The sequence below is a fragment of the Zingiber officinale genome, chromosome 4A, assembly GCF_018446385.1.
Source record: "Zingiber officinale cultivar Zhangliang chromosome 4A, Zo_v1.1, whole genome shotgun sequence".
NCBI classification, from domain to species: Eukaryota; Viridiplantae; Streptophyta; class Magnoliopsida; order Zingiberales; family Zingiberaceae; genus Zingiber; species Zingiber officinale.
The window spans coordinates 14,033,357-14,051,015 of record NC_055992.1 but is presented as its reverse complement, the minus strand read 5'-3'; the positions used below and the strand labels follow the sequence as shown (position 1 = coordinate 14,051,015).

General features: G+C 39.0%; 1 protein-coding gene across 1 annotated transcript; it reads right to left on the bottom strand.

Moving 5' to 3' along the window:
• Nucleotides 1-10,908: 10,908 nt before the first annotated feature.
• LOC121973151 (transcription factor RAX2-like) lies at nt 10,909-12,140 on the bottom strand. The gene is made up of 3 exons (XM_042524735.1): nt 11,908-12,140; nt 11,683-11,812; nt 10,909-11,588 (listed from the first exon to the last, which is right to left on the bottom strand). The coding sequence occupies exons 1-3, from the start codon at nt 12,041-12,043 to the stop codon at nt 11,045-11,047; spliced, it is 810 nt and encodes a 269-aa protein (XP_042380669.1). The 5' UTR covers nt 12,044-12,140; the 3' UTR covers nt 10,909-11,044.
• Nucleotides 12,141-17,659: the final 5,519 nt, after the last annotated feature.

Here is a 17,659-nt window from a genome sequence, read left to right as displayed (position 1 = left end):
CATATGTATTCTGCAACATAGATTGTTAGCACAATTTATGAAATAGAATTAACAGTAAAAATATGACTTAGATTCCGTCTTTCCGAGACCGGAATCTAGTCACGATCTCGTCTTAGATATCCGAAATGGATCTAAGCCGGATCGACGCCTAATGTTCCCTTCCCGGGAACGCCTAATGTTCCCTTCCCGGGAACGCATCCTCACAGTCACTCCCCTCCAGTGACTTACCTCACTTACCTGCCAGACGTCCGGTCAGCCCGTCGACCCGTCTGGACTTCTCGCCAGCTATCTAGTCAGCCCGTCGACCTAGCTGGACTTCTCGCCAAGCGTCCGGTCAGCCCGTCGACCCGCTTGGACTTCTTGCCAGCTATCCGGTCAGCCCGTCGACCTAGCTGGACTTTGTGCCAGACATCCGGTCAGCCCGTCGACTTGTCTGGACTTCCCCTGCACACTCGATCAAAGTGTCAGACAACAACAAAACTAACTTAACCTATTTGTCATTCATCAAAACTTAGGTTAGACCATTAGTGCTACCCGCACCAACAAGTTATACCTTTTAGAAAAACCTCTTGATCTTCTACCGTATTCCTCTTCTAACCTCGGACGTTGTGTGGGCAACGATCTTCCGAGATGAGAAACCACCAAAGCACCTTCTCCTTTCTTCAAATTTCGGCCAAGCACAAAGCTTCCAAAAGATGAAGATCTTTTCCACCAACCAAGCTCCAAGGGATGTAGGCTTTCTCTCCTTCTTCCTCAAGCTAGATCCGGCCACCAATTAAAACTCCATAAGCATGAAGAGGTTCGGCCACAAAGAGAAGAAGAAGAGAAGAAGGAAGGGCCGGCCACACCACCAAGGAAAAGAGGAAGAAAAATAGAATAGAGTCGTTCCACTTGAAGCCTCCTCTACCCCCTCTTTTTTAATCCTTGGTCTTGGCAAATAAGGAAAATTTAATAAAAATTTCCTTAATTCTTTTTTCATTGAAAAGAAAAATTATTTAATTAAAAATAATTTTCTTTTTCAAATACAATGGTCGGCCACCTCAAGCCCCAAATCAAGGAAAGTTTTAATTAAAACAAGAATTAAAACTTCCTAATTCGTTTCCGAAAATTTATAAAAATTTCTCCAATAATTTAATTCCTTCATGATTGGTTTATAAAAAGGAAATTTAATAAATTAAAATCTTTCTTTTAAACATGTGGATAAAAAGAAAGTTATCTCTAAAAATTAAAATATCTTTTCATCTACAAATAAGGAAAGATATCAAGTCTTTTCTTAATCTTTTGTAGAAACTAATAAAAGATAATTATTAATTTTTAAACTTTCTTTTAAATCATGAATATGGTTAAAAAAGAAAGTTTTCTTAAAATTTAAAATCCTCCTTTAATCAACAAATAAGGAAAGATTTCAAATTTTAAACTCTCTTTTAAACATGTAGATGATTTACAAATAAGGAAAGTTTTTACCAAAAATTAAAACCATCCTTTTAAACTACAAATAAGGAAAGAGATTAATCTCTTCTCTTAAGCTTTTGTAGAAAGCTATAAAAGGAAATTTTTAATTTTTAAATTCTCTTTTAAAATCATGATATCCACATAAGAAATAATTTTAATAAAAATCCTTTTTAATATTCTAGTGGTCGGCCACCTAAGCTTGGGACCCAAGCTTTGGCCGGCCACCTACATGGCTCATCCACTTGGTCTTGGCCGGCCCTAGCTTGGGTTCCAAGCTAGCTTGGCCGGCCCCATTGGATGGGTAAGAAGGTGGATATGCGGTGGGTATAAATCTCTATATACTAGAGGCTACGATAGGGACCGAGAGGAGGAATTGGTTTTGGTCTCCCGATAAAATTAAGCATCCTATGCTCGCCCCGAACACACAACTTAATTTTATCAATAATAATTCATTCCACTAGAGAACTATTATTGATCTACCGCACCAATCCCAAATTACATTTTGGGCTCCTTCTTATTATGAGTGTGTTAGTCTCCCTGTGTTTAAGATAACAAATGCCCACTAATTAAGTAAGTTACTGACAACTCACTTAATTAACATCTAGCTCCAAGAGTAGTACCACTCAACTTCATTGTCATGTTGAACTAAGTCCACCTGCAGGGTTTAACATGACAATCCTTATGAGCTCCTCTTGGGGACATTCTCAACCTAGATTACTAGGACACAGTTTCCTTCTATAATCAACAACACACACTATAAGTGATATCATTTCCCAACTTATCGGACTTATTGATTTATCGAACTAAATCTCACCCATTGATAAATTAAAGAAATAAATATCAAATATATGTGCTTGTTATTATATTAGGATTAAGAGCACACACTTCCATAATAACTGAGGTCTTTGTTCCTTCATAAGGTCAGTATAAAAGGAACGACCTCAAATGGTCCTACTCAATACACTCTAAGTGTACTAGTGTAATTATATAGTTAAGATAAACTAATACCTAATTACACTACGACCTTCCAATGGTTTGTTCCTTTCCATCTTGGTCGTGAGCTACTGTTTATAATTTATAAGGTACTGATAACATGATCTTATGTGTGTGATACCACACACCATGTTATCTACAATATAAATTAATTGAACAACTACATTTATCACAAATGTAGATATTTGACCAATATGATTCTTATTTCTAGATAAATGTTTTATACCAAAAGCTAGACTTTTAGTATATATTCTAACAATCCCCCCCCCCCCAGTTCAGGGTCGAGCAGTCTTCAAAAACTCAATTTCTTCAAAATATATTGATCGTTCAGCACTATTCTTCAAAATGCCCCCAGGGTCGAGCGGGAGATCGCGGAATTATGAACTCTGAATATGAGAGGGATCGGTCGGCTAATAGACTAATCATGGATGAGGTCGTGAGCTCTTGCAATACACAAGGAGTTGAAAAAAAATGCAAGGAGGTAAAGCTTGTCCAAACGGACAAGTATGCATGTAAACTTCAAAAATTTTACATCTTACAAGAACGCTCAGCCTCACTCAATATAGTCCAAGACATCATCAGGCAGCGCGGCAGTGAGCTTATCCCGGCTAATGATACTACTTATCAGAGTTGTCGGCAGATGGCCTCCCTTGTGAAGCTGGTCGATCGTCCCATCAATGGCCAGATTGAATAGGCGTAGAGCCCGATTGGCGACCTTCTCATTGAAATCATTCGAGCGAAGTATCCTTGGAGGCAAGTTGGCCACGAAGGGTCTTTTTTTTGGTAGACTAGGTGTGCCACTCAGCGACCAGGAAGTCCTCAGCTTCCTTAAGTTTTTGGACGAGGGCCCGGGCCTCTTTATTCTTCTCCTCAAGGTCTGCGATGGCTTGGTTCTTCCACGCGTTCGCTGACTCGATCTTATTATCAAAAGTGGTGACTTGTTTATTGAGCCACTCCAACATTGTGGTCTGCCCGGCGCTCTTGGCCCGTTCTGCCTCAAGCAGTTTGTCGTTCTTCTCCAGAGCGGCTCGCAGCTTGGACACCTCGGCGTCTATTTTTTCTTGAGCGACAGAGGATTGACCGCCTGACGCCTTCAGTTGCTTTACTTCCTCCTCCATAAACACAAGCCTTTGGCACATTGCTAGGCTCTCCACCCAGTACTGCAAACAACAAGCAAATATGAGCGCTGATCGGGAGTAAATTATGCAAATGTAGAGGTAAAACTTACCCGATTGGACATCTGGGTGTGGCTATCTGCGAGTGCCCCTGGATGCATCACCGCCCCATGGGCCCGGGCATCCTCCCATATCTTGGTGAGCAGCCCTTGTATGATGATCTGGTGCTCCAGAGCTCGGGACACAGCGCTGGATTCACGCCACTCCTTTATCGGGAGATGCAAAATCGTCGTAATGTGGCGTTGGCCTCTCGAGGCTGACTGTGCAGAAGTCGCGTTGATAACGGAGTCTGCAAGCTTCGGCTTGTCGGCCAGACACGCGCGCAACATGACTTCGGCTGCAAAAGAGGAAGAGCAATCAGTTAGACTTGAAGGAAAAGGTGAAGTAGTTTCATACCTAGGCTAGACGAAAGCCCGGTTCGGATCGGACTCAAGCTGAAGATGTAAAGAACACTCTCCAGCAGTAACTTATGGATGTCATACTTTTGACTGGCCAACATGGAAGCTACGTTCAGGTAGTCTGATCGGCTCTTATATTTATTCAGTGGAGGTTGAGGCGCTACGTCGAGCTGCGAGTGTGTTGGGAAATTCGGCCGCTCGGGAAAGCGCACAAAGAAGAAGTACTCCTTCTAGTGCTTATTGGAAGTTGACATTTTATCAAAGAAAACTAAGCCCACTCGGGCTTGGAAAAGAAAAGTCCTTGGCTCAGAAGACTTGGGATAATAAAACTAATGGAAGAGATGGGAGTGAGTGGAATGTCGTGCAGGCAAAAAAGGACAACCACCCCGCACAGCAGCCGAAAGGAGTTCGACACTAGCTAGTGGAGGGAGACTCAGAAATATTTACACACGGAAGAAAAGAATGGGTGGATGGGAAACCATAGACCGACGGTAAAATGGTCCCGATAGAAGGTGATACAACCGGGTGGCGGAAAATTTTATCGATCGGAAGGAGAAAGAAGGACGAGTTCATACTCGGGAGGAAGCTCAGAGGCAACCTTCAAACTCTCAGCATCGCTGGCATCAAGACGGGACTTAGTAGAAGTGTACCATAGCCCTGGGATGTCGACGGAAGGCTGCAATGAACTTGCCATTACAAAACAAAGGTGGAGATTTGAAGAAAACCTACTGGTGGGGCTATCGTCGGAACACAGACACTGAAAAACTCGAGAACTGGGAAGAACAACGCTGGAAGATAAAAAAAACTCGAAGGTCAGTGCGACAAGGAGGAAGCTTACAAGCAAAAGGTCGACGGAGAAAGGCTGCTAGGGAGAGGTCGCCGGAGCAGTAGGGGAAGGTCGTCGGAGCATGAAACAGGCAGCACCAAGGAGCACAAAGGTGAAATGCGCAAAGACCATGACACGCACAAGACTTTAAGCCTGAGGGTTGGCCGACTGGAGCCGTCTGATCTAGGTCGCAGAAACCTAGGCTGAGATCTAACTGTTGAATTTAAATCGTCAAACATCACATCGATACCCTGTCACGTCAAGTGTGCGGCGGCAGGGGCAGGGCACGTGGTGCATCGCCATGGGTCGGCATTTAATGACGGCATGGAAGTGCGCTAAGCCTTAATGCATAGAGATTTGCATGATTTTCCAGAAATCTGGGTGACGTCGGCATGACTTGCGCTGGCCCAAGACAGCCCGAGGAAAGATTCACATAGTGTCGAAGGTCGATTGGGAGGAAATCTACCCAGACAATTGTCCAGTCAGTCGGAATTACAGCCTCCTTCTACTAGACTTGAGGGGGAGACTTGTGATGCGATTATGATGAAGGGCCCCACCCCGTTGCCATGGCGGATGTCAAAGGAGGTCAAAGTCAAGGCGGTTAACGAGTGGACGACATCAGCCGGTCGGGCGAAGTATGCCTCGACCGGGAATAAGGCTCCGACCTACCAACGTCTTCAACATGGGGAGCAATCAAACAACCGACACTCAAGGGAGAACGACGTGCAGAAGCCGAGCCGAGCAGCTACCCCGCTCGGCCATACAGCAAGACATGACATCGATAGAGTTCAACTTCGGCTGAGCGGCTTCCCCGCTCGTCCTAACAGCAAGTCTCAATAGTACAAAGTGGAACTTCGTTCAAGCAAGCAAGGAGTATTGAGGTTTTGGTTGATCGAGCGGGGCACTAGAGCGGCGAATAGATGGCCAAGCGGCCAACCCGCTCAGCCTAGTGATACAGTATGTTGATATCCCTCAACATCCTTCAGGGAGTTGGTGTCGCCGACACCGGGCATGGGTTGCTAGAAGATCGTACGACGGAAACTTCCACTGTCACTTCAGAAATATGCTCAGCTCATTAAGGTATTGTGCCAGGGACACTTTACTAACAAATCTTTTCAAGGAAAGCTTTGAGAAGCATGCTCACCTTGGGAAGCATGCACATGTGCTATCGAAGCTCTATATAAAGAGGGGTCCAAGCATCGGCGGAGGTACGAAATACATGCGATATCCACTGTTTGTGATACAGTTCTTGTTGCTCCGCTTCATTCCTCATCGTCGGTGACTGACTTGAGCGTCGGAGGGCCAACGCTGGGGAACCCCTTCCCTGGCTCGGCATTGACGTAGTCTGTGTTGTAGGTCTACATGGAGTCCACAGGAGGTCAGCGTGAGCGCCACATCCCCAGCTTTCCATCTTTGTGACTTTCGGACATGATCAATTAGTTGTTAAGCTTTTAACTTTGGCATTAATTTTACCGGTTGTAACTACGACGATAGAGATAGTGTTTTTTGCCATGAGAATTGTGAAAGATAGATTGTACAATCGGATGAGTGATGATTGGATGAATGATAATCTTATTGTCTATATAGAGAAAGATATATTTTTAACAATTGATAATGAAGTGATTGTACAAAAATTTCAAAATAGAAAGACTCGAAAAGAACAATTGTACGATAATTATTTTATGATATTTGATTTCATATTGTATGCTTTGTTAACTAAATAATTATCTTCTTGACGTAAAACCTTTACAATTCCTTTGAAATTAATTTATTCTTCAAAAAATCATGCACTTCTACTCATACTGAACATGTCACATTATCACTTATAAACTTGAGTGTTTAGCTTTTCATTTTGATGACAAGTGTTTGAAAACTATGAAGAACTTTTTAGTGCATCTCATAGCCAAACATCTTTTTATGATGATGGTAGGCATAGGTAGCTTCTTTTGATATTAGGGAGACTTATCCAGTTGGACAAGCTCATCAGGTCAGTTTTCATTTTGCCATTTAGGGTTTAATTGTTATGCCAATTTTTGTGCATCTATTGACGTGTTCTATTCTATAATGAAACATGATCAGCTATTCCTTCCTCTGGGTCTTTTCTGTGGGGCACACTCGTGATGGCAAAAGGCCACTACGCTCACCTCCAACATCCCCGCCAATCCATCCCAGAGCAACACGAAGGAGGTAAATCATGGGTGGCTACTAACCTTTGGCTATCCCTTAATACACAGAGATTTGCATGATTTTTCATAAATCTAGATGATGGCAGCATAACTTGCGCTCACCTAAGACAACCCGAGGAAAGATTCACACAGTGTCGAACGTCGATTGGGAGGAAATCTGCCCAGACAATTGTCCAGTCAGTCGGACTTACAGCCTCCTTCGACTAGACTTGAGGGGGAGGCTTGTGATGCGGTGATGATGAAGGGCCCCACCCCGTTGCCACGGTGGATGTCAAAGGAGGTCAAAGTCAAGGCAGTCAACGAGTGGACAACATCGGCCGGTCGGGTGAAGTATGCCCCGACCGAGGATAAGGCTTCGACCTGCCAGCGTTTTCAACACGGAGAGCAATCAAACAACCGACACTCAAGGGAGAACGACATGCAGAAGCTGAGACGAGCGGCTATCTCGCTCGGCCATACAGCAAGGCCTGACATCGATAGAGTTCAACTTCGGCTGAGCGGCTACCCCGCTCGTCCTAACAGTAGGTCTCAACAGTATAAAGTGGAACTTCATTCAAGCAGACAAGGAGTATCGAGGTTCTGGCTGACCGGACGGGGCACCAGAGCTATAAATAGATGGCCAAGCGGCTAACCCGCTCAGCCTGGTGGTACAGTACATTGATATCCCTCAACATCCTTTTGGGAGTTGGTGTCGTCGACACCGGGCATGGGCTGCCAGAAGATCGTACGACGGAAACTTCCTATGTCACTTCAGAGATATGCTCGGCCCATTAAGGTACTGTGTCAGGGACACTTTACTAACAAATCTTTTTAGGGAAAGCTTTGAGAAGCATGCTCACCTTGGAAAGCATGCACACGTGCTATCGGAGCTCTATATAAAGAGGGGTCCAAGCATCGACGGAGGTATGTAATACATGCGATATCCACTATTTGTGCTATAGTTCTTGTTACTCCATTTCATTCCTCATCGTCGGTAACTGACTTGAGCGTCGGAGGGTCAACGCTGGGGAACCCCTTCTCTGGCTCGGCACCGACATAGTATGTGTTGCAGGTCCACGTGAAGTCCACAGGAGGTCAGCGTGAGCGACACATCCCAGCTTTCCGTCTTTGCAACTTTCGGACTGGATCAATTAGTTGTTAAGCTTTTAACTTTGGCATTAATTTTACCGGTTGCAACTACGATGATAGAGATAGTGTTTTCTACCATGAGAATTGTGAAATATAGATTGTACAATCGGATGAGTGACGATTGGATGAATGATAGTCTTATTGTCTATATAGAGAAAGATATATTTTTAACAATTGATAATGAAGTGATTGTACAAAATTTTCAAAATAGAAAGACTCGAAAAGAACAATTGTACGGTAATTATTTTATGATGTTTGATTTCATATTGTATGCTTTGTTAACTAAATAATTATCTTCTTGACGTAAAACTTTTACAATTCCTTTGAAATTAATTTATTCTTCAACAAATCATGCACTTCTACTCATACTGAACATGTCACATTATCACTTATAAACTTGAGTGTTTAGTTTTCCATTTTGATGACAAGTGTTTGAAAACTATGAAGAACTTTTTAGTGCATCTCATAGCCAAACATCTTTTTATGATGATGGTGGAAATAGGCAACTTCTTTTGATATTAGGGAGACTTATCCAGTTGGACAAGCTCATCATGTTAGTTTTCATTTTGCCATTTAGGGTTTAATTATTATGCCAACTTTTGTGCATCGTGTTGACGTGTTCTATTCTATAATGAAACATGATCAGTTATTCCTTCCTCTGGGTCTTTTCTGTGGGGCACACTCATGATGGCAAAAGGCCACTACGCTCACCTCCAACGTCTCCGCCAATCCATCCCAGAGCCAACACGAAAGAGGTAAATCATGGGTGGCTACTAACCTTTGGAATAATGGCTGACACATAAGGGAGACATTTACCTCAGTATGCCAAGATTCGAACCACATACCTCATTATGACAGTACATCATGCGTTAACCATTAGACCGTCCCAAGGAAGCACTATACGTACACTAAATATACATATTGTTTAGTCTATATTGATAATTAACTTTATACCATGCATAATTTTATTATTATAAAATTTTATTTTTTTTCTTTATTAAATATATTATATTATTACCTACACTTAACTAATATCTTAGCTACGCCTCTGATGAGGGTCATCTAGAATAAGCGTAATTGATACAGATCTACATAGGAGAGGACCCAATCTTCTAGAGGACATAATTTTTAACTAGACACTTGCCACTCGGAACTCAAAAGAATCAGGGTCTGTCAACAGTCACGTTTATTACTAAGAAACCTATAACTGCCAATTATAGGGTCCAAATTCTACTGTTTAGATCCTTTTGAAAAAATTATGATTTCTAGTTCTCCTAATTTGATTTTTGGTAAGGTTTCTTTCATTTCTTTACCAGATTGGAATTGAAGTCTAAAATTTATGATTTCTTTTCTTTTTGAGTCTTAAAGTCTAGAGTCTGTATAATACCTATCAGCTGTATGAAGAATTATTCTCTAGTATTAACAAAGTTTTTTTTTCTCGAGTTTCTCTTTTTGTGGTGATTTCTTTTCTTGTCTTCTCCTCAATTCCACATTCTCATCAACCTACAAAATAATCACTATCCTATTCGACGCCAATAATCATCTTTTGCTAACGTGTTCCAACGGTTAGAATATCTACTGATTTGAAGTATATGGGTGGAGCCGGTCCATGTTGGGCCTGGTAGTTCTTGATTTGTTAGAATAATAGATGTTTTTCTAGATTTTCAATATTGGTGAATTATAATTAATAAAAACATGGATTTTATTCTAAGGAGGAGCTGTTTCATTTTCCTTCTTTGCCCCTGTATGAAGTAGGTGAACTGCCAAATATTTTGTAAATATCAGTGAATCCCTCAAGGCATCGAATCTCTTTCTGAAGGGAAATAGTTCTGTTCAAGCTGTGTATTAGTAGGGATGGTAATGGAACGGGATAGAACGAGTATGTCATCTTCATCCTTATCCCTGAATTTTATTCTCATCTCCATCCTCGTCTCTATCTCTACCTTTTTTAGATTCGGAGAATCTCCGAATCCGAACAGGGATCAAATCTTCATCTCTGTTTTCATCTCCAAATTAATTTTATATTATTTTTATTTTTATTATTAATATTAATATTAATATCAGTATTAATAATAATTTTATTATTAATATTTTAAAAAAAAATTAATATTAATATTTTTTTAAAAAAATATTATAATAATAATAATAATAATAATAATAATAATAATATTATTATTATTATTATTATTATTATTATTATTATTATTATTATTTTCGGGACGGGTTCAGGGATGGGGGCAATATCCCCATGATCCGTCCCATTCTTGAAAAAATCCGTCTTCATCCCTGAATAAATTGGGGATCTCCATATAAATTGTAAATATCATGAATCCCTCAAGGCATCGACTCTATATCTCAAGGGAAATATTATCATCCCTATGTATTAGGCATCAACTCTAATTAATTAAGAATAAACAAAAAAAAAAAAGCTTAACATGCTGTATTTAAACTTAAACTCATATTTTAACATTGGAAGGTACATCAACAAATAGCTTAATTAAACAGCTAGCACAGAAGTAAATTAAGAACAAGACATGCCCGTTTATACGCTTCCCCACATCCATCCAAGTGGCATGACTGGCATCTCGTGTTTAGTTATTAAAACATGCAACTCAGCATTCTGATTACAGAACAATACTACATCAGATTTAAAGCTATGAATGACATATACATATATATTTATATATCAAGCAGCAAACTCTCACACACAGATCAAACATCATGTCAGAAATAAAAGGACCAACCAAAGAAAAAACAATCCCACATTTCGAAGTCACCCAGCCCTGCACTGTCAAAGTCACACAAGAATCTCACACCCCACTGATCACGCAAAAAAAAATGAGAAAAGAAGGGATGATGCAATCTCATGCATCTACTCAGGTAGGTTCACTGATGGTACGTGTTGCTGAAGCTCCGGTCCAAATCATATGCATAATGAGGTTTCACATCCTCAAAGTCAAAGTTGAATCGGACGCCATGCATCAGCTTCTCAGCGGCAGTAGTCCCCAAGAGTACTTGGCTGAAGCAATCACTCAAGCCATAGCTGTTGCCGTCAGATGAGCTGCAGCAGCTCTGCTGATCAAAACCGATGAGACTGCGACTGAGGATGGAGTCATGTTCTGGTCCTCGAGGGACACAACTAGGGTTGAAATCCACGGCAGCAGATGCAGAGTTGAAGAGATAAAGAGAGGAGGGCGACAGTGGCAATGACATGCCCGGATCCAGCTGCTCTGCAATTACTGCAGATGATATACATGAAGCAGGGAAAACATGTGCCTGCTGCTGCTGATGCTTGATTTGGTGATGAAATTGCTTATTGTTTCTGTGTGGTAGTGGAAGGCCAAGTAGCTTCTTCTTCAGCTTGGTGTTCCAGTAGTTCTTGATGTCATTGTCTGTTCTTCCCGGGAGCTGAGAGGCAATGATGGACCATCTGCATACATGCCATTTTTGCATTGAAATCAAATCAGAGTTAATTTTATATTAATGATCGATCGATCGAACGATCGTGGGTTGTATCATTTCACCTGCTTCCGATACTAGCGAAGAGGCTGCAAATGATTCTGTCCTCCTCGTCAGAGAAGTCCCCATGCTTAATGTTTGGCCTCAAGTAGTTGAGCCATCGCAGCCTGCAACTCTTTCCACACCTCCTCAACCCTGAAAATTAAGATGAATCATTAAACACAAACTAAATTAGAGCAAAAACTAATCACAAGGACATGATTATATATATATAGTGAATAACTAATTACCAGCTTTTTTTGGGAGAGCAATCCAGTTTCCTCCCATGCCATGCTTCTCTATGTACTCCTTCAGCTGCCTGTCTTCCTCTGGAGACCAAGGGCCCTTCTTCACATTGGCCTTGTCACAGCAAGGAGCTCTCCCCATCGTAAGCTTCCCCCTCTCTCTCTCTCTCTTTCTCTCTCTCTCCACTAGATTTGTTGAGAGGAAGCCTATAGCTTAATTACAAGAATTATGCTGTGCACTGCGTGGACAGATCCAACACTGAGATAAGCATGATATAGAGGGGGGAAAGATTAAACAAGCCAAAGTATAGCCTGTCAAGTTTCTTTCCTTCAGTTAAATTTTTATATATTTATTTGAATTCCCAGTTTCTCGATGCGCATGTCAGGTATTTAAAAGACTTGGCATGAGGTTGTATAAAGAAACAAGCCAGCACCTGTACTTTTGGAGGACCTACAATCCTGAATAGAGAAACCCTAGTTTGGTTTTGGATTCCTTGTCTTAATTCCCCAGCTACGCATATTTTAATTTCTCATCCACCAAGAACAGTAAATGTGCCAAGTCATGGCAATGAATTCAGGGTTTGATCAGGTGGTGTGTACGTCCACTTTAAATGTATGTGATGTGGCAAAATCATGCAGTTTCATCTATTGCATTTCCATAGCATCAAAAGTCATATTGGGTTGTCAGCTAAAATTAAAATAAGACGATAGACTTAATTTACAAGAGGTAAAACTATACCTAAAAGAGATTAGGGTATAATAAAACTCTCTCAATAGACGATCATCTCAAATGTTCAAGTCTGATCAAATATAAGTCCTAACACTCAGTCTCAGACATCAACTCTGTCTCAATCTCAGTCTCATATCCTGGCATCATATCTGGCTCGGCCTCAAATGCTAATACTCTCCACACTTTGGTCTCATATCCCATCATCGCATCTATTTCAGTCACCGACATCCTCCACATCTTAATCTCATATCATGGCATCACATCCTGACTCGGCCTCAGACATTGATATTCCGTCTGACTCAATCTCAGTTCTCAACATTATCCATGTTTCAGCCCAGGTCACCGACATCCTACATGTCTCAGACCTCAGCATCACATATGTCTCAGCCTCAGTCACTGACATCCCCTTTGGCTCAGTTTCAAATCCTGACATCATTTATGACGCGTCCCAAGCAATGGCATAGCCAAGATCTTCAACTACCTTAGGCGTTGTTGTTCTGTGACTATGCTTTCGATGTGTCGAACGACAAATAAAAGAAAGCCCTTTTTAAATTTGAGCTCAATATATAAGTCTAAAAATTACCGGGCTGCTGGATTTGAGCCCAATATATAAGTTTAAAAATTACAGGGATGCCAGATTTGAACTCAATATATAAGCCTAAAAATTGTCAGGCTGCTGCGTTACACTGGGCTGGAAGCCTAAAAATTGTTAGGTTACTGGATTTGAGCTCAATATATAAGCCTAAATATTGGTAGGATACTGCGCTGTGTTGGGCTGGAGCCCAGTGAAGCCCAGTCGTGGCTACGCTAGTGGGCTCGACATCTTCTATGTCTTAGTCTTAGTCTTAGTCGTCGATATCTCCTCCAGCTTAGTCTTAGATCTTGACATCATCTATGTTTCAGCCCAAGTCATTGACATCCTTCATGTCTCGGATCTCGACATCACCTATGTCTTGGTCTCAGTCACCGACGTCCCCTCCTGGCTCATCTCCTGATTTTGACATCCTTCATGTCTCAGTCTCTACCTCAATCGTCGACATCCTCTCAATCTCAGCCTCACTCGCTGACATAGTCTATTCTCAAAATTATTCGCCATTAACACTAGTTCTTCGTCCGTCCTGGGATCAGACCCCCCCGCCCCCTCTCTGTGAAGCTTGGATAAGATCGTTTCTCCTAGGAGAAGGGGACAACAACCACGAATATTCTATGACACGGATCATCGGGCGAATGGAGAGACAATTACAATGTTGTCAGACCTGATCTCCTAAGATGTCCTACTTCAAACACGTGATATTTAATGAATGGAAAGACAATTAATGACGGTTGGATTCGGTCCTCTCACTGCACATACGAGGATGATGGAGGAGCATGTGACCTCTGCAGCATTTGACATGGAGATGCTCTTGTGACAGTTATATGAGCACTTACGAGGGTAATTACAAAGGACTTCTTCTCCATTCTTGGACTCTACTAGGTTCAATACTTCTTCTCTATCTTCTTCCTTCATCATACCATCTCACACAAATCCTAACTTGAGTGTCGGAATGGTTTGCTGGATCCATCCCGACATTATTCTAACCCTCCTTTGGAGTGCCTTTCAGGTCCCTTCATCTCCTTTATCGACGATCTCCAGAGAGTGTGCACGTTAACTCATTTATTAACTGATGACTTGACCATCTACTATATTTGACCGAAATAGTATACTTATAGTTGTTATACATACGGACTTGTAGTGTGTGTATATATATATACAACGAGGTGATGTATTGCAAAGTTAACATTGCTCTATATATTCACCTAAAAATTAATATTGACACTACTCTGAGTTTAAATATATGAATCAATGTCGATATCATTAATAATAGCAAGATAAGTTTAGGCACCAAACTTGATATTTCCCACCTAAACAACATCATAACAAGGGAATTAATTGCCATTCCTCTTTAGTTACTCAGAAAGTGATCAGTTTTTTCAGATAATTAACATCAATAATTTAACAAGAAATTATATATACATACACATATCTAAACTTATGTACTATATATATTTCAATATGAAACTGTTGGCAAAAAGACAAGAAAAAACTTTATTTTATCATGGATTCCTAACCATGAATTTAGTAATCAATATAGATAAGACATAAGTCTAGACTTATTTTTATAAGGATCACACACTTCTATTATATGCTTATTCTATATATATAATAATAAACGTGAGTTGGAATTTATATATTCTATGCATGCATGTCCAAAGAAAAGATTGATCTCGAGGTTAGTGTAGGTTTGCAACAAGTCTAAACTAGAAATGTGACTGATTACTAGCATATCTCGGGTAGGTTTGGGTTGATATGGAGGATGGCTCTCTCTCTCTGTTCATCACTATATATAATCTCTCATGTGGAATCTTTAATTACTGAATTAGAATAAACCAGTAGCCGCACGGCATGTATTGCTCTCTTAATATACTTGTTATTAATCTTTAATTTAAGCAAACCCTAATATTGTTGGTTGAATCTTTTAATATCCAACTCGATATGGTTTACTTCCATGTAGTGAGACTAAATCTAATCTAGCCGTTTAGTTTATAGTGTCAGTTGACTTAAACCCAATCGAGCCTGATAATATTCAATATCTAAGTGTCTATATCGACAGGAATTGACTCTAAAAATTATCAATAAAACTAGCACATGGAGGATAGTATTCATTTTAAGCATTTAGAAGCCAGCTCAAAAAGATTGTTCGTTGTGCATGGCAGGTGAGAAAAAAAATAAAACTATTTAGGGTTCTTAATTTCCAGCTAACTTGATGGGGCATAGATCATGATCATATGAGTTCGATCCTGTATTTGGAGGATAGAGTTGGGATGATTAAATGATAAGTGTTTATTGTGAAGATAATAAATAGAATACAATAGTGAAGATAATAATTATTTTTTTATCAATGTATAAACTTATTTTTAATAAATACATATTTATTTTATATTATTATTTACTATTTTATTATCCCAAGGAACATTGGAGGAGACAATTTCGATGAAGACAATGTCACTTCGATCTTCTCAAAATGTTTGGCAGCTTCAGTCGCCGGAGCTCGCGCCGGCAAATCAGGGGCCTGCCATCTGTGTACTATGTAACGTCATAATAAAGAGCATTAATTAAAGGTCATCTAATGCTCTTTCAAATTCTGTTAACGAGTGATTGATCTAATAACTACAACGGTAAATGAGGCGAGGTTATCCTTAAGCTTAACTTCCGCTTAAGTTCGATTCGAAATTTAACTCTTAAGTTCAAGCTATATATATATATATATACTTCGAGCTCTATATTAGAATTGAGTTTGATTCGTTAACTTAATCGAATGATTTTTTTTTTAGTCGAGATCCGAATAATTAGTGAAATTCTAAAAAGAAAAAAAAAACTTAAAATCAATGGCAATTGAGAGTACGCTTACCATCACGAAATTCTTAAAAAAAAACATATATAATTTTTTTTATATTTATCAAAGGAGTTTATTTTTCCAAATTGCTACAGTCGATCTTCGCTTAAATCTTAAAATGGTTGTTAGATTTCGCACTAAAAAAATTGTATTGACGACGGGAATTTTCATTGCTATTCGATCAATATATGGATTTAGTAATAAAATTATGATGAAAACATGATAATTGATATAGATTTGATTGTAGATGGTTTACTAATGAAATTTACTTTCTGTCATTATCTAGTGATAAAATAAGTTTTCGTAGTTAAATATATCGATAGAATTATAATTTTCATCGGTATATTTAGCTACGAAATTAGTATTCCCATCCATAAATTTAACTACGGAACTAGTGTTCCGTTGATATTTATCGACGGAAGTTAACGTTTCCGTTTATAAATTTAGCTACGATATTAGGATTCCGTTGGTAAATATTAACGGAAGTCATGATGTTGTAGGTAATTAGTGAATAAAAACTTATTCCCGTAATACTAATTACCGACGAAATTCTAAATTTCATCAGTAATCACTGACGAAATAGTGAATTTTGTAGGTAACTATCATAAATTTATACTGTTCCTATTACGATAATTATAGATGAAAAATTAAATTATGTTAGTAATTATTACGATAATTATAGATGAAAAATTAAATTATGTTAATAATTACCGACGAAATCTTTAATTTTATCGCTAAACTATAAAATTATTAACAAATTCTACTTTAAATTTATAATTACCCTGTTTATATTTTTCATATCGCTACAACTTATAACAAATTATGTTTACATTTGATTGCATTATAAGCAAACATTTAACTTATAACAAATTATGTTTACATTTGATTGCATTATAAGCAAACATTTACAGTGCATACACAAACAACTACTTCATTAAACTATACATTCACAGACTCATTACAATTTATACACAAATAATCAAATTTATTATCCAAATGGATATAAATTAACACAATAAACTATCCAAAAACAATACACAAAGACCTACAAACTATCAAAATCCTATAAGATATCAAAATCCTGTAAAAAAACAAAATATGTTAGATTATTATTAGAATCATGCGAGATAAATTGATTCAAAAATTAATAATAGGCATACCTCGTTAAGATGCTACTCAACAAAATCCTATGGGTCTTGAGTCTCCCGAGGTTAAATAATACACTTATTTCTTATTTTACTCCTACTAATCACTAACCACTGGATACTATATTTTAAAAATTAATATTATTGTAATGTTAATTTTCAAAAATCTATATTTTGGTGTTGTATAAACTTAAAACTAGCATCACTATGATAATGTATTTTTAAATAAATATCACATTGTTGTTATTTTTTAAAATCCAACATCATAATAACTAGGTGAGTAAAATGAAAAAAATAAATACGTTCCTTTACTAAATCTGAAAGTTAAATGCATATTTTAAAAATTTTACAATTTTAAATATTGATCAACCTCCACCTATACAATAATATAAGTGAGTGAAATCAATTGAAAGCTTTTTATTATTGGCTTCCAATTTAGTGATTAAAAC